Source organism: Ixodes scapularis, unplaced genomic scaffold, assembly GCF_016920785.2.
Source record: "Ixodes scapularis isolate PalLabHiFi unplaced genomic scaffold, ASM1692078v2 PGA_scaffold7__128_contigs__length_106722199, whole genome shotgun sequence".
In the NCBI taxonomy this organism is placed as follows: Eukaryota; Metazoa; Arthropoda; class Arachnida; order Ixodida; family Ixodidae; genus Ixodes; species Ixodes scapularis.
The window spans coordinates 6,897,743-6,921,394 of NW_024609882.1; the positions used below are offsets into that span (position 1 = coordinate 6,897,743).

At 49.6% G+C, this 23,652-nt stretch overlaps 1 protein-coding gene across 1 annotated transcript in view; it reads right to left on the reverse strand.

Moving 5' to 3' along the window:
* The window catches only part of LOC8053753, a 54,836-nt gene extending 32,325 nt beyond the window's left edge, over positions 1 to 22,511 (reverse strand). The window contains exons 1-2 of the mRNA XM_042286403.1: positions 22,057 to 22,511; positions 12,866 to 12,949 (exon numbers count right to left, since the gene is read on the reverse strand). Coding sequence (XP_042142337.1) covers positions 12,866 to 12,949; positions 22,057 to 22,346 — 374 coding nt within the window. The 5' untranslated portion in view covers positions 22,347 to 22,511. The remainder of the gene's footprint in view (positions 1 to 12,865; positions 12,950 to 22,056) is intronic.
* Positions 22,512 to 23,652: the final 1,141 nt, after the last annotated feature.

Below are 23,652 nucleotides of genomic sequence, written 5' to 3' on the forward strand. Positions count from 1 at the left end.
CTTGGACGTGTCCCCTGCCAGTCAGCCTCAGTTGGTGCTTGCAAGTTTCCCAATCAAGTTTCCCTAGCTGTCCATCTTTGAAACGTTTCCGACTGGCCATCGTTCCCAAAATTGCTAAGAAATTACCCCCCTCCCATCCCCCTCAATCCTCAAAACACCGAGAAAAAATTTATGAAAAGAAACAGACACCACAGGCGCCGGTGAAGAAAAACAGCCATTAACACCGCCGCGCGTTGGTTAATTTATGTCTAAAGTTGAGTACGCGAGATGTAGCTTCGGGGGCACACGTTTCGAACATTCCCTAAAAGGCTACCGCTTGTTCTGCGACGGAGAAGAACGTTTAGAACTGAAGTTATGACGACGTCGTACTAGCTGCGTTTCGAAGCAATTCGATCCAGCGCTATGGCAGAATGGCAATGCAAAACACATCTTACAATGAAGTAAGGCATAAACTTTAGTCCACCAGTAAGTCGTGGGTGAAGTGAAAATGCTATTTGACAGTAAAGCTGTTCACATTCCCGTGTAGAACCAGAGGCCGGCTCGCCTTTTTCACGTGTTTTCGCGCTGGCCCAGAAAAAGTCTGCGTACTCTTTTCTTTTCACGAAGCTTCCTAGTCACCCCTATGTTGACAGTGCCGTGGAAGCTACGCGCGCGCCGGACCAATGAGTCGCCTCCCTCCGTCACGTGACCTCTCTTTTTCTCTCTCTCACTTTCTTGCGTGTGGGTGTGGCCGGGAGCTTCTGACCACTTTGCGAGGGATAGGCGTATGACTGATCCAACGAGCCCGTAGGTTCCAACTAGGGTGCCTACATGTTCCCGCCGCTCCGCTGTTTAGGGTGGCGACAACGTTTGTGATACCTGTTGCCGACAAACCAGTGTTGCCTACCTCGTTACCATGGCAGCCTCCGCTGTTTCATCGACCATTTTGTCACACTCGCCGGTCGTGCGCTCGGACTACGCCGCTAATCCTTGTTAGGGCTAGGGAGCGCCCACAGCTCTCGTTCCGACGGCGAGGTTTCGGCGTGCGATGCCGGTCTGTTGCGTTCCATTTTGTCGAGGGGACTCACGTTTCGACAAACGCAACGCATACTTCCTGCTCGCAACTTCAAAGTATGAAACACCCGAATAAAGAGAGCGACAGCCACGACGACCGCCATCCCGCTGAGCCTCCGACTCGTCCGACTCCTCTTATGGACGGAAACGGAAGTGGCCTCACAGTGTTGCTGGTGTGTCGAAACTACGAAAACTCAACGTTGTGTACGTTTAGCCAAATAAGAATTGTTTCAAAATGGCGGTGGGAGAGGATCTGGGAAAGGGTAACAAGAAGTTGGCGCCACCCTAAAGCGGAGCGGAAACATGTTCCAACATATTTGGGAGTTTTCGTAGACCGCGTTTCCTCCTCTGCTAAGCCCTCCGCAACCAAGAAGCCGCTACTGCGCCTGCACGCCGATGGCCTTGACTGTAGAGTTCGGGTATCGTAGCGGGTTGCGAAGAACGTTGCGGGACCGTTCGCTGGCCGAACGCTTTTAGGGAGTTTTCTTTCCCCCCTCCGCCACGCTGCCCGCGGCGAGGACGCCGCAACAGCGCATGCGCGCCGCTTGCCTTGTCTGCCGAATTCCAGACCTCCTGGGGGTCGCGGAGACTACTGAGGGACGACGGAAACAATCTAAGATGCAAAAATACTCCAAAAGCCGGGAGACGTCATAATTGAAATAAGAGCACCGACTTGACACAACAGAAAAAACAATTTCATTAGACGTTTCGCCTCCCATGTCGGTATTAGCTTCGTGGAGAGGGCCGCGGTGTTTGTTGCACACGGATGTGTCCCTGCGAACAAACCACGATTCTAGAAGCTTTCGGGGCCCCTATCTGTCCTCTCTCGCCAAGGTCGTCGCGGCCGGAAAGTCGAAAGAATGCCCCATTGTCCACGCATGGTCCACCAGTTCAGTCTTCAGCCGCGTCGCGTGGGATGCGTACGTGACGTCACGCTTGTGTTCTTTGAGTCTGGTCTCTCTCCTCCGTCCGGTTTCACCAGTGTAGGACGCTGGGCAGTCACTGCAGGGGATCTTGTAGATAACCCTAGGGCGCCTTCATGTGCGCAAAGCGCACATGAAAGCTTCCTAGATAACCCTTCTCTGGACGTTCGCCGGGGTTGGGTCCTTGGGTTCTGTATGGCTTGCACACAGTTCGAATGCCAATTGGCCTCAAAGCGCGACTGAGAGGTTCCGAGACTCCTTTGACATAGGGGAGGCACACTACATTCCTATCTCTTTCCCTTTCGCACGGTTGCACATTTTGTTTCATTTGGTTTTTGACCTCGTCAACAAAACGCTTTGGGTTGTGACGTTTCATTACAGCTTCCTGTCAATGAGTCATCTCATTTGCGCCATGGAGCTCGTTAGATGGCACGGTATTTGATCTGTGTACAAACGATCGCACTACTGATTTCTTGTATTGCACTGGGCGATGGGACAAAAATCCAAAAAATTAGCTGTTTCACATGGTTTGCGGTAAACCCTGCATTTGCTTTGCAACTACAGAAGATGCCTGCCGCATGGGAGGCGAAACGTCTAATGAAATTGTTTTTTTCTGTTATGTCAAGTCGTGCTCTTATTTTAATTACAATCTAAGAAAAATAATTTTTGTTTCTGGATATTTAGGGTGCAGCTATGTGGACAGGATGGATAGGTGGGTACGGCTGAACATCAATAATTGGGCGGCGGTTTTCGCCACCTAGCAAGGGTGTTTATTTAAAGCAATCTACTAATCTACAATCAAAGAAACACACAGTAAAGTTAAGATTTTTAACAGTCTAACTATAAATAAGCAAGTCAGCTAATGACGCGAGCGTCCACGCCCGTTTTATTGCCTACTGTCGAGACTTGAAAGTGATGATCTCTGGGAGAGCTGACCAATCTCCGTGCACTGCATGTGCTAGTTGTTTCCTATCTTACGAACCAATAAACTGTCGACCACGTGACTGCGTTCCACACGAATCCCAAGGAAAAGCTCACCGGAGAAAAGCTCACTGGAGATAAGCTCACCGCAGATAAGCTCACCGGAGAAAAGCTCACCGCAAAACCGGCGGACGCGGAGAAAAGCTCACCGGCCATTGAATGTATGCGGAAAAAGCTCATCGTTTTTTAGAGCGCAGCTCATAGGCGCCCGTTTCCAGCTTGAGCGGCGTCGCCGTCGCCGTTGGCGTAACCGCGCGGTGCATTATGGGTAAATTTCCCAGCTAAATTTAGCGGAAAAATATCCCAGCTAAATCTAGCGGAGAATTTTCCCCACTAAATCTAGCGGGAAAATTTTCTGGGGAGTCACGTGACCCCCCCCCCCCCCCCCCGGGGACACGTGACCCTCAGTACTCTTCCCTCCTCCTCCTCAAGAGATGCGCTCTAATTCGGCGTTACAGGGAGTTGTGAACGGCTTTCATTTTTTCTTCTTGTTTTTATATGGAGGCTGTTGGATCATGCGTAACATATGTCAATTTGTTTTAATTGAAATTTTCCAACTTTGTAAAAAAGAAAATGTATCTTCTTTGTATTATTTGTTAATATTATTGGGTATATTGCTCCCAAATTTAAAATTGCAGGCCGGTGTTTTCTGGGGTTTTCTCTCCAGAGAACGAAAGCCTAACTGAAAACTTTATGAACTTGAAGAACAGAAAAAGTTCGAAAACCTAATAATGTCTGCCTGAAACATAAAGAGCAAAACTGTAAATTCCGAAAATTCGAAAGTGCATGCGCAACAACGCGGTGCCTGAAATTATCTTTGAAACTTCTTTTAACCTTTGAAAAGAGGATAAAACAGTCAGTAGGATATCGAGGTTCTTTCTTCCACGTACATGCACATTTCTTAGCCGTTCGTGCTGGTGTTTCCACACGTAGCCTTTGTGTGATAGTGCCCTTCTACGGCGAGTCACCCATGACCTTCAGAGCTGCTCACTGTCACCATTGTTACTTGTAACCTATATAAGAAGTAGTGTTCTCTAAGGTGGCGAATTGGGAGAGTTGGTAAGCGTTATACATGATGAAAACCGCTCAAACGACGACGACACAACAAACACGACAGAACGAAGCTGCTCTCCCAACTAAAGTTTTGGTAGTGAAATTAACAGAAAGAAAACAGTGTAGTCGTCACAGATTACATCAACAAACAAATACTTGTCTATCAGGCACTATACACAACCTTTGAAGCTGAAGCGGTTCGCACACCGCTATTCATATTGGCTCGCAAAGAACAAACCTCTTCATTTTTATAGAGCTACCGACGGCGCACTGTCAGCTGTCAATAAATTGTCTTTCTTACCGGCGCCTAATGTTCTGATTTTATACTTGCGGCTTCATTAATATACAGAATTTATTTATTTATTTATTTATTTATTTACCCTCAAGGTCCGAAGACATTACAGAGGGGAACGGGAAATACAAAGAAATAACAACAGGCAAAATAAGCACAGTCATATATCAAAAAAATAAAAAAGTTAAATAGAGCATTTCTAAAAATGCACAAGTTATCAATGGTGGCAATGTCATGAGAAAGGTGGTTCCATTCCACAGAAGTGCGCGGTATGAATGAATAAAAAAATGCATTAGTGTTGCATGGAAAGACGCACTTTGTTCTTATGATCTAAACGACGGGAAATATAATATGGAGGAGTTAGTAGATTGTGACGCATGGCCGGATTATGATAAATTTTGTGAAAAAGGGACAGACGAGAATATTGCCTACGTAACGCAAGAGTGGGTAACGATAACGATAGTTTCATGGAGGTTACACTAGAAGTACGGTGGTAGTCGGAAAGTGTGAAACGTGCGGATTTGTTCTGGACGGCCTCCAATGATTGAACGAGGTATTCCAAGCCGGGGTCCCAAACGGAGGCTGCGTACTCCAGCTTCGATCTAACAAGTGATTTATAAATAAGAAGTTTGAGAGATGACGGCACAGAACTAAAATTCCTTCTTAAAACGACTAGCATTTTGAATTGGCGAATACTAATTTCTGCGGAATTAGTAAATATGCCCAATAAGCTTCAAGAATATTTCAAAAAAAAAAAAAAGAACATGTTTTCAATGAAGTGACGAATTCGAATTGTGTTAAATTACCGCGTGTGACGCACAATCTGCTAAGCTAAGGAGAAAAGTTTAAAAAATCGGTGAGCTTTTCTCCGCATCCGCTCAAAGGCCGGCGAGCTTTTCTCCGCATCCGCCGGTTTTGTGGTAAGCTTTTCTCCGGTGAGCTTTTCTCCGCCGCCCGCTCCCCACGGATATCCATGCACCAAAAGCGCGGCTATATACGTGCGGCAGGAGGTCTATGCGTAACGGTTTACTGCGTCCTCGGATACCGACACAGATAAGCGATCCTGAGTACGGCACAACTCCGTTCGGCCCTAAGCTGGGACAACGGTGGAAGCTCCGTCCTCGTCGCACCAGTCACACGCTTTTCTTTCGCCACGTCATCACGCTGCCGCCCATGGCCACGTGTAGAGAACAGGGTTAGGTGAGGAAAGGGAGGCGGCTGATTGAACTCCCACCGCAGTCTCAGCTTAGGGCTGAACGGCGACCAACAGTTAGCAAGCAACAATCTCCCGATGGCTCTGGCGGCGGTGTAATCGACCGCCAAACTTCATCTACAGAATGGAGCCCAGCAAACTCGTTTGAGCAAAGTTCTAACTAAACTTCGTTAAGCAGAGACTTCGTCGCCTGGGCAGGGGCTGAAAAAGTCGGCGAGAGATCCGGCGGGTACGATTGGCCGGCGCCAAGGTAAAGTGCGGCATTGGCCAATCACGGCCGCCGAATTTCTCGCAGACTTCGTCGCCAAGCGTCCAGATTAGGGCCCCAGTAGAAACCCCGATAAAAACATTGCCTATCCGCGAAGTGAGGATCGGGCACTTATAGGAATACTTCGAATCAAATAGTGCAGTCTCATCCCTAGCTTCAACGTTACAAAAATAGCCGGTGTAACCTAGATTTTCCTAACACTGTGGTGGCCATGAGTGACGCAACGCTATTCGATTCGGACCCCTACTCGTACGCCTCTAAAGCATTCCTGATCAGCTGCGGCTCCAAGCGCAAGCGCGTCCAGAAGACGCGACTATGTAATGTAGGCTTGGGTGTAACGCCAGATGCGACCATAAAGGCGGCGTTGTAGCGTTCGTCTATTCACGAGCCACGTTCGAATACTAGCGTCTGTCAGCGCCTGTTCATGCGCGTAAAAAAAAAAAAATCAATAGAAGATGCGCAGCTCGTGGCCTTAGCGTCCTATCGAAACGCCAAGAACGCATTCCTTCTTGCTGTGATTTCCTTCGTAGCACTCTTCAGCAACGTGAGGGAGCGTAAGAACGAACAATCGAAACGCGACCTAAAACTATTCGATTTCGCTAACGCGAGGGGCGCTGCTCAAAACTCGAGAACCACAGGCCTATTGCATGAAACGATCGTTCGGTAAAACGAACCAGGTCCCCTAAACAGTCCTTCGCCACTGCTACAAAGACGCCCCGTACCAAATGGCGGACGAAGCAGCTGAGAACTCACCCCGCGGAAGAGTCGGCGGCCTTCCTGCCGTTGGCGAGCTTGGCCGCGGAGGCCCCAGCAGGTCCGCTACTGCTGCTACCGTGTCCGCCGTGTTCGGAGCTTCGCGACGTGGCCATGACCGAGTTCCGTCTGACGCCCCAACTGGCTTCGACAGGAGGCCACACAAAAGAAGACCCGGGACGGGGCGACAAGGCGGCGACGAACCAGCGTCCCCGGGACAGCATGACGCGGCAGCAAAGGCCCTACGGACGCCGCCAATGACTGGCGATAACCGCGGGCGCGCGCGTGCAGACGTCTGCCGCTGCTACGGTGTACCGCTGCTGTCGCTACGAGTCCTAGGTGTGCGTTTCGCAGCCGTCTGCGTGCGCTGATCGCTGGGGACGCGGGCGGGCAGCTAGCAGATGAATCATGCCACGTCTTCCTTTGTTTTCGGCGCTGGCGGATACTGTGGGGTCGGGGCAAGCCGAGGCAAGGCGCCGAACAGTGGGCGCGGTTTAGACGTCGTTTCTTTCGTGCCCCTTCATGATAGCGTAACGTGTAGTAGGTCCAGGTTGCATGTATTTGCTTTTGTTTGCGGTAATTTATACACAGTGCCAGGTTCTTTTTGTTTGCTTGGTGGGAGAGAGGGACTTATGGGTGTAGATAGTAAAGACGGTTCGCATTCATAGGTGTGTGTGTTTGGGTGTCTCAATCGAAAACCAAATGTAAGGGCGCGTCGAATTTATTTGGTCGCGTCGCCTGAAGCGACAGAGCCCAGCCGGTTACTGGGCAATGTGCAGATTTCTGCATGCTTTCTAATGCCTAAAAAGATATTGCCCAAAGCAGATGGGGCTCCAACATAAACGAAAGTTTGCGTCATGATTGTGAATAATTTCACGGGCAATTCAACTTTGTAAGTGCCCCTCAGCGTTCCCTGGTTCGCCGACTTTTTTAAATGAGCTCGTTCTGAAATCTCTCCGATATGCCTCAAGTTCCGAAGTTTTGAGCAAAGCCCCTCACGAGCAAAATGTATTTTGGTGGTTATAATCGTTATTTCCACGACACGTTTCAAGCACAACTGTGCTTAAAACGATCAGGACAATGACTAAAAAATAAAGAAAAAAGCAGCGATTGCCGATATGCGTCAGTTGAAATAAAACGATTCTTTTTTAAATCAGTCTTCTTCTCTTTTTTAAGCAAAACGTGGAAACATTGCGAAATGCAATTTAGAAGTGCTACACCTACCGCCAAAAAGGTAGCAAACAAGCGTCACCCACCTTGTAGTTTTCTATAATGCCACAACTTCATTTTGGCTGGTGTTACTGATCCATTTAACACCAATCGAGACCGCAGAAAAAACCTTCCACCGTCGGACGACCATTAGCGTTCGGAGCTGGAGCAAACAAAATAAAACTGATTATAAACTGTGCACGGAAGCTCATCTCCACCGAAAGTTTTCAGGTATCTGGCAAAGTAGCTATGGTCTTTCTGTAGATAGTTTCTCCTTTGTGCGCAGGCTTCTCCCCGCAGTTCATCTGTGTACCCTGTCGCACAGGCTGTCAACCAGAATGTTATCAGAAAACAATATCGCTCCCCGAAAAAGTATATTTAGCTCTTCTTACTTGATTGCCGATTAAACGTTATGCACCAGCTTGAGCACTACCAAGCTCAGTTTTCCACCGACACATTTGACGCTGTTCCGCTGTGTACACCGAGCAGATGGTCCCATTAAATTTCGTGTTCTCTGCCAATGATCTAATGTTCACTTGTTTTCAAGTCCATTGAAATGGCCGGGCATCCGGAGTGCTCGAGTAATGGCGTCGGAGTTTTTCCTGCGGCTGCAATGGAACCACCGCGGGAACCACCGCGGGAACGCAGCGGTTCACGTCTTTGAGAACGTGTGTTCACGAAGACGAAGTAGCAGCAAACAACGACGAAGCAGACGACAAAGCGATTCTAGAGCGATACGACGACAGGGACTGCTTTTCCGCGTTTGCTGACAAACCAAGGCATCACAAACAACACAATCTTACGAAGTACATGCAAGCACGAGAGTCCAAGCTGATAACGGGTCGTCCTAAACGACGATGTGCGCGCACCAAAGCCCTATAGGCAACCAGCAATGCTGTTTGGTACGGCGCTATCTAGCGACTGAAGCAAGAAACATTGGGTATGCCTGGGAGTGGCGGCTGTATTGTTCCAACGTGAGATATTACTCTGGTGGCGCCGCTTAGCCTATGTTTGAAGGAAGAAATACTGGGAAGGCCAGGAAGCCTTGATTGCATAACATGCAGTACGGCGGAAGCTACAGCCCTGGCGGGCCAATCGGAACGTGACAACGTATCACCGAAGTGCGCTTTTACTGCGAAGAAGTATCAAGCTTTTCGCTGCGTTATGCTCCGACATATGTGCGCTGCGCTCGTATATGTGGCGCATATCGAAGCCGTCGGCATGCAATGGGGGGCTATATCGTTCAACTTTCGCCAAGTTACAAGGAGACAGGGTATAACCGTGACCTCTCGCTCTGCTGGCGCCGACTGGCTGATGCCGGCTGGCTATACGTATGCAGCCGGGAAGTCGGGAACCGATGACTGCAAGTTGCATGGCGGCGACACCACTTCCGGAATGCGCGCGCTGCGCAATTCGGTTGGTGACATCGGTCTATTAGTTAACATTTGCGAAACGACAAACTTGTCTGCCGGTTTTGAAAACGGGCCTTTTGTAATGTTCATTGTTGGATTAGAAACACCGGATTTCAAACTACTCATCTCGATACAGCAATGTTTGTAGAACATTCTCCTCTTGGAGACCCAGTTTCGAGGATTCATTGGTAGGGAACTTGTAGAAACAAAGGGGAAGGGGAAAATAGGGAAGGTTACAAGTCATTCCAGCTTGCAAAAGTAATCAGGTTACTCGTGCGATTACTTCCTAATAAAAGTAATCAGACGATTACAAATTCAATTAAAGGTATTCGATTTCAAGTAATTTGATTACTTGTAATGAGTACTGCACAAATCAGGATGCGACCCCATCTTCGTCCCCCATATTCGCCGACATCTTTCATTATCAGACGAAAGAAAACGATTGCGAGAGGAGTATGTTTCATCAGAGGCAAGCAAAGGCAGCCCCCCAGCAGCCCTAGCCGCCACATGCATCTTCGAGGTGTTGAACCATCCAGTGCGTGCGGCGCCGTAGACATCAGGAGCTGACGCAAAAATGCAGCGTCGCCTCCGCTTACGTAATGTCGCCTTCGCTCAGCAGTGGGGCGATAAGCGAGCGGAACACCAGAAGCTTCCGTCCTGATAGACGCGGATACGACGGACGGAACAAGTCTGACCTCCGGTGCTGGGTGTAGTGTCCGGACGAGTCTGGAGCGGAGGTAGGTCTTGCAACCACAACAACAGATTTCTTTCCAAACACGTCGACCGGAGGTCTTGCAGAGTTCCGAACGCGAGGGCATACCGCCTTGCTCGCAAACTACGGTCAAACAGGCGAGGCCAACGTTTCTCGTCCTTCCGCTTAATACGGCTTAGATTTAATCACTGCTGGATCACTATATGTATGTATAAGTCGCGCGCACGTTTCTAGCCCCAAGCGTTAATTGTAACAGAAAAAGCAGAAAAAAAAATACATATCGATCAGCGCACTCCTCAACTCGGGGTCAGAACGAGCAATAAGTGTTCTGACAGGATTAAAACGGCTGAGAGGTATTCCAGTTATCCTGGCTCCGGTGCAAGCTTACATACATTTGACAATGCTTCAACGACTTGTGAGCCTCGAACGCGCATGCGCAGTCAAAGCACGGCTGAAGGGAACGGACGCGACGCCTGCTGAAAATCGGGCATCCCAAATGCCCGAGTCCCACGAGAGCGACGGACAGAAACAACTGACTCCGACAAGCCTCAAGCACGTGCAGTGCAGTGTGCACGCGAAAGTACGGTACCTTTGGCAGGCTTGCAGGTTCTCTGTGCTTGTGAAGTAAGCATGAGGGATCTCAAGCATGCCAAAGGCATACATTCGTGTGCACGCTGCACATGCCTCAGGCCATAGCCTCAGGCAATAATAGCCTCCTATAGACCTTTTCTGTGTACTCTCGTCCCTAGCCACCTAATAGGCGTATCCGGTCTGGGCGACGAAAAAATACTAAAACGTTTCAACCTGCAAATAGTAAAAACATAAAGTGGAGGCAAAACGAGAAAGTGTGACGGTTACGCTCATATTCTAAATGCCTTCCATTGGCGTGGAAAAGGCAAAACAATGTTTTCGCCCATACTGGAAGTGACGTCAATTCAAGATGGCGGCGCACTTGCAGAAAGGGTCTATATACCCCCAAAAGCCTGGCAGTTCGGCGACGGAGAGAGTACCCTGTTGTAGATTTGGAACGCGAGGATATGGTAGCGCAGAGCATTTCTCGGGGAACCTGGACGTCAGCGCACAGCTCTTGCAGCGGCGAAAACCCAAAACATAGTTTTCAAACCCGGCGAGAAAAGAAGCGGTAGCGCGAGCAACGCGAGGAGCACGAGCGGACATTCCATCGCTCAGGAAAAAGTGTGTTTCGGCGCCTCGCCGCAGCGGGGCGCCCGTCACGTGGCTCTCCTCTCATCCGTTGTCTGCCGCTTCACCTTTTCAATTTCAGCGGCCGCTTCTCGTGGCGATCTGCCAGGCTTTGCAAGTATAGAAGAGGTTATGCTCAGGCTCGTCGGTGTCGGTTGTTTCTGTCTGTCGCTCCAGTGGGACTCGAGCATCCGAGCCGCCCTGCCTTTCTCTTCCCGTTAGCTGTTCACCACAGCCACGTGCCTAAACTGACAAAGTCCAGATCGGGTGCTGCGCTTGGGACATGGTCAGAATTCGCCTATTTCCGTGACCGCGCTCTTCAATGACGAATGCGAGCCCCTGTATGCGCCGACGCATTGATTGTTAGCGTGCGCCAGCCAAACAGTGATGCCTATCTCGTGCGGACAACGTGAGCCGCAACAGACCCTTTTCAAAAATCCGCACCATTGCCTGTCCGCCATTGCGTGTCCACATACTCTGATCTTGTATTGGACACGAGTGTGACGTCATTGTTCGGCGAGTACTCGGATCCAATCACACGCTACGTGTCCGAGCAATGGCCACCGCCAATGTTGCTCGACTGACTTCTGAAAAGGGTCTATTGGCTATTTCGGTGGCTCCCTCTTATGGCTCCTGTTTATGATATCACGACCAAGGTGATCGATTCCAAGTGACCATTCCAGTGGTGCGTGTAAAAAGCACGGTGGAAGCTTGAGGTCACAGCGTCCTTAAACCGACACCACAAACGTTGACGGCTCTGACACTACTCCTAGTAATGGAAGTGGAATTTGTAGTATCAAGACGTCATAGCAAGCATTTGGCTAATCGTGGAAGGCCGGTGACAGCGTCGCTTTCGATCCCGCACATCGCCAATAGGTCGAGACGCGCACGGCACTACTTTGGGAACCGGGAGGACCACGAGAGAGGAGCAAGCATTTCTCCTAAGAGAAAAAGAAAATCCACTCACATTTCAAAACTCGTCCCATGAGATATCACATTACCGGTTCCTGGTCCTTATGAGCCAACTCTCTTATTTACCCCCACGCAATACACATAGCAGGGAGTTTTAGTAGACAGTAGGGAGTTTTCGTAGATCGTTTCCGCTGTCCCGCAACCCTCTCCGCAACCCGCTACGAGATCCGGGTCTCTTCAGTCAAGGCTAGCGGCGCGCAGGCGCAGGAGCGGCTTCTTCGTTGCGGAGGGCTTACCGGAGGGGGAAACGCCCTCCGCCCTCCGCAACGAAGAAACCGCCACTGCGCCTGCGTGCCGATGGCCTTCGCTGTTCCGGGTAGCGAAAGGGCTTAGCGGAGGGGGAAACGCAGCCTACTAAAATAACGGAAACTTCGTGGATAAAAGCAAGTACGAAGAAAATGTATATCTCCCTGGTAGTTTGATAGGAAATTGCTTTGTCACATCGTGTGCATTGATGTTCGAGCAATCAAGCGAGAGATTGCGCGGCGACCTAGCGTTTTCAATCCGAGCGTTCGTGTTTTTCTGTCTTCTACCTTTGGGGCAACGCGTAGAGATAAGGGAGTTTTCGTAGAGCGCGCTACCCCCTCCGCTAAGCGTTCCGCAACGAAGAAGTCGCTACTGCGCCTGCGCGCCGATAGCCTTGACTGTGGAGTTCCCGCTATCGTAGCGGATTGCGGAGGGCATTGCGGGACGGCGAAAACGATCTACGAAAACTCCCTATTGATGACCTGTGGCTGTTCGGACTGTTTCAGAAAGGGCTCTGCTACAGCTCTGCGGGGTGTGAGGCTGATAGATTTGGTTCATCGCGGCATGCATCCACTCACTCCGCGGCGTCCGTTCTCTTGGAATGCCTCGTGGCCTTCTCGGACTTGACGCTCGAGTAGAAGACGGGCTCCGGTGACGAGGACCTGCAACGAAAGAAGACGGGAGGTCTTATGCGGGGAGACTGTTCGATCGGAAACAAGGGCTTTCAGCAAAGTGCTGCGGTGGCGCTGCTACTAGCAGGGCGCAGCACTTTGCGCTTCTTTTATGACGGTTCAGTCGCATCGGTCGTGCAAAGACTGTCTGCATACAAATGTATGAAGCCAAGGCATGCTTCACGGATGCCTGGGGAGTGTCTGCGGATGCTTCTGTCATCGTGTCTGCAGACCGTGTCTTCTGTAGGACGTACGTGTGAGCAGTTCGACTTTAAGGGATGCAAAACCGAAATTTCGAGCTCATAACGGATGGCAGCATTTTTGGAAAAGATATGCGCGATTGAACATGGCCGACGAGGCCGGCGAGTCATGTGACGTCACTATTCTCATTCGCTCTCCTCCTCGCGTTGTCCCCTCTAGTAGGTGAACCGAAGCGCCGGGGGAGGGGAGCGAGGCCGCTTCCCCTCATTCTCAACTGTCCCACGAGGATCGTGACGTCATAGCCCTCGCTTGATCGCGCCTTTCTTTTCCACAAGTACGGCCATCCGTTTGAGATACCGATGTATGAATAATGTTTTGGACTTCGTAGGGGGCATCCCGTTCAACACTTCTCCGGCCTTATTTAACGAAGCCCAAATATCGGTTCAATATCCTTTTGTATTATTATTATACTTTTTCTTTTTAGCAAAGCGTTGCCGTATACGGAGCGGCATTGCTACCGGAAGCTCAAGATGCGCACCTTTGAAGCATGTTCTTCAGCGCGAGCAAAGAACGTTGCCGTGTCAACGATTCCCTCGGTAACGCTTTGCCAAAAAAAATGCTTACTAAAGACTGTGACGTGGAAAACGAAGTCCAAAGAAAATTAAAACCCAAGTTCTCTGCGAGGATTCACGGTATACCAAATTTTATTATTAAAACGTGTTCTGATATATTTACTCCCCTTTTGAAACATCTATTTAACCTATCTCTCATGAATGGTGTTTCCCCTGGTTTGTGGAATTCTTTTATAGTTCTGCCCATCTGCAAAGCTGGAGATCCGTCACTAGTGAATAACCATACCGTCCCGTTTCGTTATTGTGTGGTTCGACAAAGGTTTTCGAAATGATTATGCATAACCGGATCGTATAGTTATGTCAGTCAGAAAATTATTCGTGATAATTATTATTTTTTAAAGGGGAAAGTTTGTAGAAAAAAATTTGTGCTCTTTTCTGGATTTCTCTGAACCGAGAGTAACAAAAAGAGGGAAACTTACTGTAGAAAGTGTCACAACAACAACAACAAAAAAAAATTACAAAGTTTTTTTCACCGCAAAAATAAACTAGGCGTCGCCGAACGCTCATTCTCCGCCCAAAGGTAGCGCTAGAGGTCACAACCAGATGCCAAAGTTTCAGCCCGATTTGATAACTTAATCGAAATTTCAATGGGGAAATGCAGCCCATTTTTGCCTGTTTTCAGTTTCTGGTACTATAGAGCCCCATGTACTCGAAAACTCCATCGACCGCCATTTTCGCATTGAAATTTTCAGAAAATTACTCGTAACTTTTGATTAAGTTATCGGATCGGGCTGAAACTTTGACATCTGGTTGTGACGTCTAGCGCTACCTCTGGGCGGAGAATGAGCGCTCGGCAAAGCTAATTTATTTCTGCGGCAAAAAAAAACGTATTTTTTTTTTTTTTGTTGCACCCAGTGTAATTTTTTGACATGTCGAAGGCCTTTGACTGTTTCGATCATTCTCCACTCCTTTGCAAACTCCATTTTTATGGCCTGTGCCCTAAGCTGAGTGAATGGTTCAGGAGCTACTTGAGTTTACGCAGTAACACTGTTTGTGTGGAAAACTCATTTTTAAAGTGTTTTATATCGACTTCTGGTGTACCCCAGAGGTCGAACCTAAGACCACTGTTGTTTACTTTGTTTGTAACGTTATAGTATCATACGTCAAGTATTCCAACGTCTTTCTTTTCGCTGTCGACATCAAACCTTTTTTTTTTTTTTTTAATGTTAAGGACTATGCTGATTGTACTTTGTTGCAAACTGATATTGGTGCGATTTGCGAGTGGTGCAGTTTGTCGTTAAATCCAGAAAAAAACTAAATTAATTTCTTTATCGAGAAAACGGGACGTTTTCTTATTCCCTTATGTGCTTGAGGGCAATGCGAAAGATTCTGTATCTCTTGTAGGAGACATAGGCGTCTGCATTGATAATACTCTTTCATTTACTGCGCACGTATCTAAGATCGTTGGTTCAGCGATAAGAAAGTTGGGTGTGATCACTCGGTTATCGCGTCCTTTCACTTGACCATTATCTCTGGTGCGCATCTATTGCAGCCTGATACGCTCGGGACTTGAATTCGGTTCCATTAGTTTGAACTCACTATCTTTAACACAAGTTGAAATGATAGCAAAAGTGCGAAAGAAATTCATTCGATACATAGGTCGGAAACTGTCTTTTAGTTACGATTCGTTGCTATCGTTATTTAGGCTAGAAAGGCTATCAGCTATTAAAGGAATCCATTTAATTTCTTCATAAGGTAGTGCATGGTACTGTTAAAACTGAGAGCTTACTTGTGAGTATAATAGACTTTCATGTGCCCACCAGAACTATTCGCAATTGTTTAACATTTTACCCCAAGAGAATTCGTGAATCGTCACCGTTATCTCGTGTGCAGTCTGCTTTTAATACTTGATTTTGCTCTATTTATACCAGCCTTGCAAAAAGATGTATTTTATCTCACTCAGAGTTTGTGCAGGAGCTGCAATTGACCTTTTTCGGAGAATTTTGTGCGCATGCCCGAACTTGAGGAGAGAGTAGGAAAGGGAAAGGCGCCATTTTTGCGGGCTCTCCTCGTACGCTGCCTGGCTTCGCTCGCATTGCTAGGCGCGTCTGTCCGGCACTGTCGCGATGCCTCACCGCTACTCGGCTGTTGGATGTACAAACAGCAAGAAAAACACGCCGAACGTGAGCTTCTTTGGATTCCCGAAAGCTACCGCGCACCTCAAGAAGGAAGAAAAATGGATTCAAGCGCTGCGACGCCAGAACTACGACGGGACGTCTTGGCAGCCATCTGCGAACTCGCGTGTTTGCAGCGTCCACTTCATTGGAGGTTACTTCATTCGTGTTTGTTTGAACTCAGGATATACCCGTCATACTCCGTGCAGGCTAGTCATTCATAGAAAGGTTTTTGTTCCTGATTTTTACGACGCAGGGGTATCTTCACGAGACCAGAATCACCCAGACTTCGCTCCCTCCATGTTTACATAGAAGCCGACACCTGCCTCCGCACCGAGTTTGCTTGCACGGTACAGCAGGGCAGCGAAGAGGCGGGTCGCCAAGTCGTTGTCACGGAAAACAGATCTTTACATTGTCGCATAGTGTAAAGAGCAGGCCAGCTATGTGCTGGCATGTTCCGCTCAACCTGCAAAGTATATATTTACGCTTGAAACTCATTAAAATATTGAATAAAAAAATGTCCTACTACAGAATTTTATATCAACACGTCACCTAGTTCGATAAGTAGATCGATGACATACCTTGGCCCTTTTTAGTTGCATGCTGAAGTACCACGAAAAAGACGAAGACGACAAATCTTGTTTTTTTTTTAGATAACTTATCGCGTCACGCATAAAATATGATCAAAGAACTGGCACACACGGATCTTGATACAAATCTGCCGAAAGGATAGCGACTATGGGGCTCACGCCTTACAAATATTGACACATCTTGTAATCCTTAAGACACATTATTACATCGCCACGGGTTTTACCGAAGAAATAAACTCACACTGCAACGCAGTCGCAAGACGCTTGAACGATATCGGCGCTCTTGGAAAGCGATATCATTTGCCTGTAATGTCCCGGCTTCATAGACGGTGCACACGTGCTCCTTACAAGGTGAACGGTGTGGTCGGGATAAAAGTTGTTCACCATGACCTTCTTGACGTAGGCTTCTTTGAAGGCCCATTCTTTCCGGAGTTGTCTGCAGTCCTTCGCCAAGTACCGACCGACGTACGCTGTGTTGACGACCGGTACCAATGCAGCATCGGCACTCCATCCGTCTTGAAAAGCGTACAGACGGATAAAGTCCGAAGTGCCGAAGACGGTTGCTTTACTCGATCCTCCGGGATCGTCATCAGCCATTTGTAGAGAACGAAAGCCGGAAAACAGCGAGAAAAACTTTCCACAACGAACGCACCAAAACAATCGCGTCTAGGAAGCGAACGGGGTGACGGGAGGACGGACTGAGCCCGCAAACGTTTTGAATTATCTCCACGAGGGTGCGCCACGGTCGCTTCAACGAACTCTGAAAAAGGTCAATTGCTTCGCAAACTCGTACTCATATCCTTTCGGTAGTTTTATGCATTTTAAATAGTGTTGCTGTAAACACGAACTGGCAGTGCACCACAGAAAAGGCTGCATAGCTGTTTGTGGGCACCAAAATAAAGCATTATTATTAATATTGTTGTTACTATTATTATTATTATTAAAACGGTTCAGAAATAACAAAGAAAAAAAAAGCGGGGGGGGGGGGGGGGGGGGGGTACGAGAGAGGTATCGAACGATCTGCTAACTAAAGCTCTCTGCTATCTGGAATGCAAGTTAGTCTTCGTGTTTCGTCATGGAGGCTCAAACAAACACCAACATTTTCCTTTTTTTTTTTTCGCTCGAGGTTGAAATTGGAACAGTGAACAACTGTCAGCACTGCGTATTTATGTCTTTCAACGCCGTGGATGATCGTGATGGGCTCAACGAAGAGATCAAGGCCACTTCGGCTAACAAACATTTAAAGTTTTTTTTTTTTTGTTTTTTTACCTTTTTGCGTAATTTGCGTGCTGAGTCTCTCTTTCCATCTTAGGAACGACGTCAGGTTATTTTTTTTTCAGCTCCGTCCCAAGTCATTCTTCGCGAGCCCATTGTCGTGCCCTCCGGACCTCGCCCTTCTGCGATACAACAGCCGTCCCTTACGGGGGCAACGAAAGAGGGGGGCCGCGAAAAAACGTCCCCCCCCCCCTCCCCCCCCCCCCCCCCCCCCCCCCCTTCTGTCCCGTTGACCCCTCTCCCACCGGATGTGCGGCCCGCTCGCAGGGGGGCCGCGGTATGGCCGCAGGGCGCAAACACCGGCGAACCGCGACCGACTGGGGAGGAAGGAGGGACTTGGACATGGAACGCCACAAAATGTATTTGACAAATTCCCAAATCGAGTGGGTTTTCTTTTTTCTTTTTTGTCAGAATGAAGGTGCGCGGGCTTGGCACGGGCGAGAGCAAACACTCCTTCCCATTGAGTTGCGGTGACCTAGATTGAGCTCCCTAAACATCTCTTTTGTGCCCGTTGTGGCTTATCTTTCGCCCCCAAGTTCGAACAGATAAGCTTCTCTACTAATGAAGCCCTATCTTTGTTTCCTGGATTCTAAAATCCAGGAATCCTCCAACCAGATCTCCGAAGACAGGGGAGGGGAGCACTAGAGATACGAGAGGGACCGTGTTATTACGAAAGGCTCTATTTGCTTTCGCCGAGGTGGTTCTTGTTGGCGTAAAAGATATCGAAACCGTAACGTCCGCGAATATTTTGCGGGAAAACTTTTCACGATGGGGCCTCCATACGTGTCCATGGGGTACCATGATCCAGTATGCATGATGATGCATGCGGAATTATTTTACATTTCAAAACTATGTGCCGTTACCGTGCAGGAGCCTGCCAGATGTGTCACTCATTTTTTATCCGACAGTTGAAAAACACACACACACACACACACACACACACGCACACGCACACACACACACACACACACACACACACACACACACACACGCACGCACGCACAAACACACAAACAAACAAACAAACAAAAGAAAGAAAGAAACAGTCCGGGGATGAACTCACCCGAAGCGATGAACAGGCATTGATGAAAATTTTGAAGCCTCCGAAGAGGCTGCAAAATGAAAGTGAAAGTTGGTGAAAGCCTCACATTTTTGCCGAAAATATGAGACTTTCACCGAAAATGACTGACTCGGCCTTGAGTTTACAGTAAAGTCACACAACTTGGCTCTTGAAGCCCAGACGTACCGACATACCTTGAAGCCAACGACGTAGGGGGGCTTAGAAGTTAGAACAATAAACCGGTATCCCGTTCACCAGGCAAAAGTCACCCCACTTGGCTGCCTCCATGGTACATAATCCTGAGTCTTTTACGGAAAACTGAGCCGTGATTTGTATCGTGATCGCTATAAAAAGTACATGATAAACTACGTTTTTTTTTTTCAATACTGTTCCAATAGCCCAATTTCCAATAGCAGTACTGTTCAATAGCCCCAGAGATCAGTGTCTAGCTCCGATAAAAACCCAAAATAAGCACCGCGACTGAGGGCATCTAGCCGAGGCATTGCGAAGCTGCTCGAGTTTTTGTCGTGAAAGCACACTTTGGACTTAAAACAAACGAAACATAACTTATCTCGTCGGTACTGTTATTAAAGATCAATAATCAATTAATTTGTGCGGGGTACTTCGTTCAAATCTAGACGTAAAACTATAAGGTCACGTGACTAGTGGACAAAAATGTGCGACATGCGGGCGACCAATTGGGGGTCACTTTCAGCTGCCAGTTTAAAGCTCTAAGGCCTTCTACCTCGTTGTTTGAAGCGCCGATTGCATGGCGGTGCAGGTGTTTGGAAGCGAATGGCGGCATGCAGAAGCAGAATGGACTGGAAGACGCCATTTTGTTTTCGTTAAATGTGCGTCGTCACGCGTGTTGCTTGTCGTTACTTGTAAAAGAGAGTACGAGGGACTTCTTAACTTTACTACAGTCGGTGACAGGTTAGGAGTAAACTGCAACTTCCTTTACCTCTTTTCCACTTTAGCAGAGCAAACGCTGGAGAGGAGGTCGCCTCCTCTCCAGCCTTCACTATGGTAGGGTGGAAAGAGGTGGGAGGAGCTTCCACTTCCTTCGTGACCTGTCACCGACTCTAGCTTGAAATACCGCATCAAGCCACGATCTCAAGCGACGGAATGGGAAACGATCTCATGAAGGAACACATCGCCTTGCCAGGTACGACTCGTACGAGGGCTCAAGGTCAAGGATCAAAATCTTCAGTTCTGTTCGGTAAACGGTCCACGAACGAAAGCGACACATACCGTCTTGACTCTCAAGCCAGAAAGATGTTAAAGATTTTATTTTGGAACAACGGTGTGGACGAGAAGAAAAGACGCTTGGACGATGACAATCTATTCGCCAAGAAACTGGGCAGAGGACGAGGTGAGAGCGTGTGGGGTCGTCAGAATTTAGTTTCCGAAGAAGTGAAGAAAGGGACGGGTTCCGGAAGAAATGCCAACGGAAAAAACGACACCGGAAAAAATGTCACCGAAACCAGAGGCAGGAACAAAATGTCCCGAAAGGGTTATTGCCCAGGATCGAGTCCCAAGAAGAGGTGCACGTCCACACTCGTCGAAATCGGCAACGCCGTCTTCACAGCCTCTGCGAAAGGTACGCCGCTGGGACAATCGGAATTAATGATTTCTTCGTCGGACATTGCATCTCAGCTGTCTCTTTTTTTTTTCTTTTTTTGTTGTGAAATAAACACTTATAACACTTCTAACCAACACCAAATTGATGCGTTTGGGAAAATTTGAGAGGTACTTGTGTACCATTTCCAAAATGGGTAAAGAGCGCGAGACTTTAGCACAAACAAGCAATCGTTAGTTTTTTTTTTTTTTTTTTTTCGCATTGAAACGAAAGGTTGTTATGAAAGTTATTATAGGTACTGAAAGTGCTCATTTGGGGATATAATGCAGACGGTAAAATTTCGTTGGCACTAATACTCTTTTTAAGTATTTAAAAGTAAACATTTGACAGAGATCTGTCTGGTTGGGAGTAATTAATAATAAAAAATTCGAACACGAAGAAGACCAGACACACGCCGTAGAAGAAAAAGAAAAGGACACTGCTCCTCAACGGCCATAGCCGTAGTCGCCCCTGAAGAAGAGGCCGAATTGGCCTTGAAACGTTGGGTCCCTACAGAAGGGCTTGGTTGGTGTTCGAATTTTTTATTATCTTTTTAAGTAAAATGTCAGAATGCGCCGATGTCGTGTTCGCGCTAACAGTGTCGCGATGTGTACCCCAAGGAATCGTATATTTCAATATTTGTTGGGGGCCGTTTTTTCCTACTTGCCACAGGGTGCCTTTTTTCCCGATGACATGTGACCGGACCGCCCGAAGGCCATGAGGATCAGGGAAACCCAGAGATAGAGAATCCTTTGGGAACATTTTTTTTTTTTCTACTTCCCCCCTAGGGCCCTTTTTTTTCCAGGGGCATTTTGTCCGGGGACGTTTTCCGGGGACATCTTCCCATGGTCCTCTGAATACGCTTCTTGAGACCCGAATAACGCTGCGTCGTTGTCGGCGCGGAAGTCCGGGCCGACTTGTTAGAAACAGTGTTGGCTAAGGCTGCGTGAAAGAAGGCACTGCCAAAGTTAGCGCACGAGCAGGACGCGAAGTCGAGTCTCAAGCGCTCGCGCGCCCCAGGCTCGGCAGGCTTTCGACGACAGCGTCTCAGCTGAGACGCCATTCATAGGAAGCCGGCCCAGCTTTTCTTCCGGAGCGATCCGCGCTCGCGGTGGGAACTGGGGAAGCACTGCGTCGACTCCGGTTCCAAGCACCATGCAACGGCACGAAGCCACGCAGCCGCCAGCTGCGGCGGAGCGGTGACGGCTCGGAAAGCAAAGGCCTCGCCGGCGGCGTGCAGCTGGGAGCGCCGACGGCGGCGGCAGCAACAGCGGCCGCGCAGCAACCCAGGTTGGCCCCCGGCCCCCGGGCACCGTACGCGACGACGTACCCTCATCGACCGGAACGCCGAGACCGGGGCGGACCTGAGGGGGGAGCGGCGGAGTGGGCAACCCTCCCCCTCGACCGCCGACCGACACGAACCGAACACACCCTCCCTCTCGCGTGTCGCTCGCCGGACGTCGACGGCCTCCCCGAGTGCTGCGCCTTCGCGGGCGACTCCCACCAACCAAGACTCCGCCGCCGGCGCGTGCTTTCTCAGCTCCTGCCCGGTCTCAACGGACTAGACGCAACTTTGGAATCCAGCGACGCGCACGAGCCCGAACTCACCGGTCGTCCATGAGGTCCTGCTCGGCGTGATGGCCGTTGGACGGGGCTCCCCTTGACGTCTTGGCGGAGGACGACGTGAACGCCATGTTGCGGGTCTCCGGCGTAGTTGCGGCGGCGTCCGCCAGGGCCGAGGCGCTTCGGACGACGACGCGCCGACGCGCCCTCTCCCCTCGCCGGCGACCGCTGCGGTGGGGTCGGTCCTCCCGAGGCCGCCCCCGATGTCCTCCCTTCCCCGGCGGGGGGACAGATGCCCGTCTGGACAACACCTGCGCCAACCCCGGCGCCGCCATGTTGAGAGCGGTCGCGGTCCAGCTCGCGTCGGCTCGCCGTCGGAGCGCGCTGCTGCGTTTTCGCGGCCGGCGCGACCGCGTCCTGCTGGGGGACGCGGCCTTGGCGGCGGCTGCCGCGGGACGCGCGCTGGCTTTTTCCGTCCGCCGACCGCGCGGACTTGGAGATGTTCGTTTCCTGTGGGGCTCGGCGCAAGGCGCGGCGACGTCTTCGGGCCTTCGTGCCGTCCTGCTTGTTACGTTTCTTCTTCGCGCCATCCAGAAGTCTGGAAGCGCCAGCTGATTACCATACGGAGTGTTTTCTCACCGATGACCTATCGTACGTGAAATATTACGTTGGAAGACATTTGATGTCCAACTCGCGAGCACAATCATCGTTTGTTACATACGGATGCCATCTATACACTGACGCCGCGAGAACGGCAGGGCGTGTCTTTCGAACGCCTGGCGTCCAATACGCCCCCCAGCCTTCGGCCGTGCTTTGACTGCGCGCGTGCTCGGTGTGTCCGAGACGCCGAAGTGTTGTCGAAGGTAGACTCGCACTAGAGGCTGGACATCTGAGGCTCCTCCCTATCGTTCTCACTCTGTCAGTGACTATAGATGTAAATTCGAAAATACTATAGACTTTGCTCAGTGTGATGGGGGCTACGCGGTCGCCCGACCCACCGTCTGCCCCGCTCTCATCACCTGACGGCGCTCTATGCACGCGGGTATTAGAGCCCCTCTATCCTGGGAAGAGTGGCGCCACTCATTGTTGTATATAGAAATGCTGGAGGCACGTACAGCGCGCCACTTCTGGGAAATTCATGGCGTCTGACATCTAGCTCAGAGCTGCGATGTGCCGCCATGATCTTCCCAAGGGCTGCACGTTGCACGTGCCTCTTGCATCGACGAATTTCGCGCTACTTTCGAAACATAAAGGGGCTTTAGCGGGTATGGGCGGGAGCGCGATCACGTGGCAAAGGACAGGCGTGTGGGGTTTGGGTTACGAGCACGTAGCTTACATTGCACCGAAGGTGTTACTATTCCCGACCTTATATGGTGAAAACAACATCATTATACACCAACACGCGACCCTGACGTCGCGCCGTTGAGGTGTGAGAGAGCAGGAAAGGGGAAGGGGGGGGGGGGGTTCCTCGTTCATAAACAAAGCGTGCACAGACTGCATCGCGATTTTCGTCTGCGGACTGTGTACCACGTGACCGGGACGTCACCGATTCCTGCGATCAGCGCCTCGTCCGCGGACGCGCGGACTGATAAAGTCGAGCGCCTCGATCACTCGCAGATTTTCGGCGGGAGATTGACTTGA